The following is a 6000-nucleotide window of genomic DNA, read 5'->3' as shown; positions in this document are numbered from 1 at the left end:
TAATAAAAAAGCTTTGCTTGTAATCATCTATGCTCAAAACCGAAAGGTGACAAATTGCAACTAATGGTCAACGCATTTATCCAAAACTGAAAACTCCAACACCATCTCATAACCGCGTGAGTTATACGCTCTGACCGAGAGCATCTTAACTAGCATCGAACGAACAGGGATCAAAAGCGTGTTACCACACATGCACAAAGCGCGTGGTTATATAATTTTTTCGTAATAATACGTATTGCTTAAGCTTTTTTTTATCAAAACAGTGTAATTAACTCAATTTTTATATTGTAAGTTCATTAAAATTATTTTTTTAAAAAATATATTTTTCCATTTCTGTGAATAAAACAAAGCAGAAACATCAATTTTCTCGCGCGCCAAACATCCGAATAATAAAAAGACAAAAACAAAAAGGAGAGCAAAAATAAAATAAAAATAAAATAAAATCTTTAATAAAAAAAAGATAAATAATAAAAAAATGAGGACAAGCGTGAAATAAAACCCTTCACTTTCTTTGGCATTTGTCTTCACTTCTTTATATCTCTCTCTCTCTCTCTCTCTCTCTCTCTCTCTCACACAGTAAGAAGAGAGTCTCTCTAATGGCTGTAGAATGAACAAACGATTACAAAACAATCTCCTTCGTCTTGATGGCTTTAGAAGAAGAAGAAGAGAGTCAAAACGCACCGTATTGCGTTGTTCTCGATGGTCTCTTCTGTGAGGAGGAAGAGACTGAGTTTGGGGAAGAAGAAGAACAACAACAAGTAGATTTGTGCTGCGAAGAGGGTGTCAAAAAGTTTCCGTTTTTACAACTGGGTTTGTCTGATCACGATATGTTTTGGGATGACGATGAGTTGTCGAATCTGATTTCGAAAGAAGCAGAAGAAGACTTGTTTAAAAAAAAACCGAGTCTTTATTATGACGAAATCTTAGATGATGAGTTTCTTGTTCTGTGTCGTGAAAAGGCTCTTGATTGGATTTTCAAAGTGAAATCTCATTATGGTTTTAATTCCTTGACGGCTCTTCTAGCTGTTAACTACTTCGATAGGTTTATTACTAGCAGGATGTTTCAGTCTGATAAGCCTTGGATGTCTCAGCTTACTGCTGTCGCTTGTTTGTCTTTAGCTGCTAAGGTTGAAGAGATCCGTGTTCCTTTACTCTTAGATTTCCAAGTAAGTTTCTTTCTTTCTTACTTTTTCCCTCAGATTCACTTTAATGTCAGCTTGAAAATTGCAGATTTTGAGTCTTCTCTCTTTGTTTATTAAGGTGCAAGAGGCAAGATATGTCTTTGAGGCTAAGACTATACAGAGAATGGAGCTTCTTGTTCTGTCTACTCTTGAATGGAGGATGCATCCTGTCACTGCAATCTCGTACTTTGATCACATTATTCGACGATACCGCTTTCAATCTCATCAGCAATTGGATTTCTTGAGTAGATGTGAATCTTTGTTGCTCTCTATTGTTCCTGGTAATGTTTTAAACCTCTTTACTTGATTTCAGTTTGGATCTCTCTCTTTCTCTCTCTCTCTTGGATGCTAAATTCTTGTTCTTGTTTTGTCTTTTTTTTTTTTTGTCAGATTCGAGGTTTCTGAGTTATAGTCCCTCTGTGTTAGCCACTGCAATAATGGTCTCTGTCATTAGAGATTTCAAGATGTGTGACGAAGCTGTATATCAATCTCAGCTCATGACTCTACTCAAAGTTAATAAGGTTTGTGTGTTTTGTTACTCTTAAAAGTAATTATCTTTGGAACTTTAAATGCCTAATGTGTGTAATTAGTGTAAGGATCAAGAACTGATTCAATCATCATCTTTTTACTTTTAAAACAGGCGAAAGTAAATAAATGCTATGAGTTAGTGTTAGACCACAGTCCAAGCAAGAAAAGGATGATGAATTGGATACAACAACCGGCTAGTCCTATCGGTGTATTCGATGCATCATTCAGCTCTGATAGCTCGAATGAGTCATGGGTTGTGTCTGCTTCTGCTTCAGTCTCGTCTTCACCATCTCAAGAGCCTTTGCTCAAGAGGAGAAGAGTTCAAGAGCAGCAGATGAGGTTGTCTTCAATAAACAGAATGTTTCTCGATGTCCTTACTAGTACTAGTCCTCGCTAATAATAATGTCTACAACTTTATCTTAAATCTGTCGATTTAGAAAAAACGTTTAAAATCTGTTTCCATGTTTTACATATTATCCGGCTATGGTTAAATTCAGAAACAGTATGTGTTTTTTACTTGGCTCATGTTTCAAATGGTGTCTGTTTCGTTTATTTGATTATCGAAAAGTAGAGATCTTTTCCCATTTACACTAGAAGTTTCATTATGATCTACCTTGTTTCATCTAAAGATACAAGTCAAAGATTAGATCTTCAGATGCATCAGCAATACTATTACACTACTGGTACTGATCTAAAAATATGACATACATTATTGGTTTGTTACTTAGTACAGATATGAGGGACTTTGTCCTTTGAATTGAAGAGACAACTATTGAGTTAGTTGGACGACCAATAGTGTTGGACAACTATAGAGTTTGTTAGCTCCTTCATAATTTTATTTTCTATTAAACTTTTTCAGTATTTTTGTTTTTGTTCCTTTTTCTGGGAGGGTTTGATTTGAGAGGAAATGCGGAGAGACCAACACTTGGGTTGGTCCAAGTACTTGTGTTGTATTCAGTTGTGTGGTGAAAAGCAAAGTAGCAAACTTGTTGAGATATACACATAACAAACGTACACATATCACTTTATCTACTTCTTGCCATTGCTATATCATGTCAAAACATTAAATAAATACCTTCCATGAAGAGTCTTGTTATCACACAGGACCAAATAGCATTAAAGAGATTCAAAAGAAAAGAAAATAAAATGGAAGCTTTTGGTTGAACTAGAGTGAATGTATCAAAATCAAACCACTCATAAAAACTTTTGTTCTGTGATCTCTCAGAGATCTTGTGTGTTTCTTGAAACTCTTAAGACAATTTTTTATATTAGTACTTTAATTTAAGAAAGAAAGAAAAAAAAAATTCTAAACTTTAATGATATAACTGGTAAATTTTAATAGAATTAATCTTTCCCCTAAGGGCTAAGGCAAACATGAATTTAAACTGTTCCAAAGGATTAATCACTGTCTTATGTTGAAGTTGAGCACCGGCCGTGGCATACTCCCACACACCAATATGAGCCGGCCTTGGAGGATGGTAAACGTCTTAGACTTCATTGGCCTATCAATTGGTGGGACCTCGATTTATATATCACATTCATTACAAAACCAAAGTTTTCGTCATCATTTCTGATTATGAGTTCATTGAAAATCCAACATTAATCTTTTCAATATTCATTACTATGACAGCTAAGACCACTACAAAAAAAAACACAGAAACCTCTCATCTACTGTAGTAAAAGCTCAAAAGATTTCGAAAATTCAAAATCACCGTTGACTTTTTATTATCCTAAACCTCAAATCAAGCATGTAAATATAACTAGGCGTCATAACTCATAAGAGATTCTATAATGATTTGAAATAATAATAGCATCCAACATCTCAAAATGATGAAAACCTTAGTTGTAAAAACAAAACACACACACACACAAATTCATATCCACAAAAGCACTTTCACAGCTAGATAAAATCAGTAATTGACTTGGTTTGTCAAAACATTTTGGGCCGGGTGGTAACCAAATTAGCCCATTCAGTCTAAATCATTTTCTGTGTACTCTTACTTAGGATTATGACCGGTTGAGAAGCACACGTGCATGTGTAGTATACACGTGTGGGTGTCTCAAATGAAAAAAACCAATACGTGTAGTTGTACGGAATGTCTTTACTTGGCGAATAAGCGGCTAAATTTAATTTCAAAGCAGTCGTGTCAGAACTCAGAAAGTGAACAGCTTATGGGTACTTTTGTCTTTTCGAATATGTAGCCTTTTTTCTTTTGTTTTACTATACGATGAATTTTATTATTTCTTTTGCTCCGAAAAGTTAATTTCAAATTCGAACTAGTAACTATGGGGAAATTAATATGAGAAAATAACAAAGATGAGACATTTTAGTCATGTTTAACTTGTACAATAGTAAAAACGAATATATATATATATGTAAAACAGGACTGATACGAAGTCTTAAATCTTTGTGTATTTTAAAAAACGAAATGTTGAATGGTATAAAACTTGATAATTTGTTTTTTTTTCTTTAATAGGCAAATTAATAATTTTTTGTTAGAATTACCATCAAGATTCAATAATCTCTTTCATGTCGACCGGTGACAAAACTGGTAGGGAGAAGATAGTTGTTCACAAAATAGTTGAGGAAAATAAAAAACCAAGCTTTATTTAACAGTGGAGTAGATTGAAGCCAATGATAATATCTTATTCCATTGGGCTTTAGCTTTCTAATTTTCTACCGTGTGATATGTCCAACTATAAGTATGTCACATCTAACTAAGTTTAAATATCGACAGAAAAAAAAAAGATGAATAAACAATAACATCCTTTTGTTATTTGTTGTCAAGGCCTAGCTAGAGACTCCATATTTAGCCTCACAATTTTGAGGTTAGTTCTCGCAGCTATGCTGCCAAATGCCAACGGAGGATATAAGTGAAAGAACAACCGAACTAATATGACTGTGACTCGCGGCAACTTTATTATCTCAATGTAAAATGTATTTGTATATATCCGACAACGATACATCCATGTTATCTATAGGGCAAATGTTACTTACAATTTCGTTCGAATAATTTTAATCACAAGATGCCAAATATGTTTTTTTCCGGCTGCATATGTGTGGACAACATATCTATCTACGCGTATATGATTTATATATATTTCTTGCGACAAGTTGATATAATAGGGGAATTTGGGTTTGTCTATCAACTCGAATGACACAATGAACTCGGTCTTTCACACCGACTAATCTACTACCATCCATATGTTAGTTAGTATTATCTTTGTGTTATTTAAAAGCCTATCGATGCCTTAAGTACATCAAACGATCCTGTGTTAGCCAAACCCTACCAAGCAAAAAGAAGATTAAAAAATTAACAGAACAAACCCGACAATCGAAGTATGGATCGTAACAACAAACATTAGATTATATAGTTTATTATATTAGGTCTCGCAATATAATTTATATATATATATATATAAGTCACATCGTGCACCGTCTTGTTCCTTTTGACAACAACCTATTTACAAATTTTTTTAAGACACATATTATTGGAAATTTGGAATTATTATCATCCCACATCTCAGATATGTGTTCACCAAATATGTTCACGTGCATCTCTCAAAATCGAGCTCAGTGTACAGCAAATATCAAATTATTCATAATTCATCCAATTTTTATTTTTTAGAATTTACCAAAAAATATTACTAAATCTTCCATGTTAATAAAGTTGTTAAGTTTGTAATTTTTTTTACTGATTTAATTATATTAGATAAGGTATGCCTAAGCATACAAATGAGCCTAGTAAAGTTTACAGCCCACCAAAATTACATGACAGAGCATATTCACTTTATAGCTTTTTAAATCTTCTAAATGCTATCTGTACATATGAGCCAAAAAATTTTCCCTCTTCACCTGAGCTTGCCATCAAATAACAGAGGATAAAAATGTCTCTTCTTCAAAGACTAAACTAAGCCACTGAGGGTAAGATATGCAACATATGATTGCATTCTCAGGTCCCTAGTGATGCTTTGAGCGATGAGACCCGCTCCTCTGTTTGCTTGCTCCACCTCGTGTTCCAAACACCAACCACTAATCCTTCCCAAAATCCTTTTTAGTTCCATAGACTGAAACCTGAAAGACGGCCAAGCTTTCGGCCTGTTCACCGCCCCTACGAGAGTTTTATCTTAAATGGCAAATATCACATTTATAAACTTGTGACTTAACATGCTTTTCATCGCCCATTCCAAAACTCTGAAAACTCCTTCGTCTTTATCTCTAGTGTTAGAGAAAGCTCGTCTACTTTGCATAAGGACGATTCTTCATCATTTCTCACTACCCAAGCTCCTC

At 34.1% G+C, this 6000-nt stretch overlaps 1 protein-coding gene across 1 annotated transcript; it reads left to right on the top strand.

The window, feature by feature from the left end:
* LOC104780833 (cyclin-D3-3) lies at window positions 537-2279 on the top strand. Its single transcript, XM_010505374.2, has 4 exons — window positions 537-1166; window positions 1261-1462; window positions 1572-1702; window positions 1822-2279. Exons 1-4 carry the CDS (start codon window positions 645-647, stop codon window positions 2104-2106), a joined length of 1140 nt encoding a protein of 379 aa, XP_010503676.1. The 5' UTR covers window positions 537-644; the 3' UTR covers window positions 2107-2279.

Source organism: Camelina sativa, chromosome 4 (genome assembly GCF_000633955.1).
Source record: "Camelina sativa cultivar DH55 chromosome 4, Cs, whole genome shotgun sequence".
Lineage (NCBI taxonomy): Eukaryota > Viridiplantae > Streptophyta > Magnoliopsida > Brassicales > Brassicaceae > Camelina > Camelina sativa.
Note: the sequence above shows the minus strand (reverse complement) of the source record. Positions and strands in the feature narration are given on the sequence as shown.

What these genes read in the sequence shown, in the direction of transcription:
- LOC104780833 (XM_010505374.2), top strand. Translation starts at nt 645, where the DNA reads ATGGCTTTAGAAGAAGAAGAAGAGAGTCAAAACGCACCGTATTGCGTT. An exon ending in GTTGCTCTCTATTGTTCCTG is followed by an intron (nt 1,463 to 1,571) that starts GTAATGTTTTAA and finishes TTTTTTTGTCAG; the next exon opens with ATTCGAGGTTTCTGAGTTAT. An exon ending in CTCTACTCAAAGTTAATAAG is followed by an intron (nt 1,703 to 1,821) that starts GTTTGTGTGTTT and finishes CTTTTAAAACAG; the next exon opens with GCGAAAGTAAATAAATGCTA.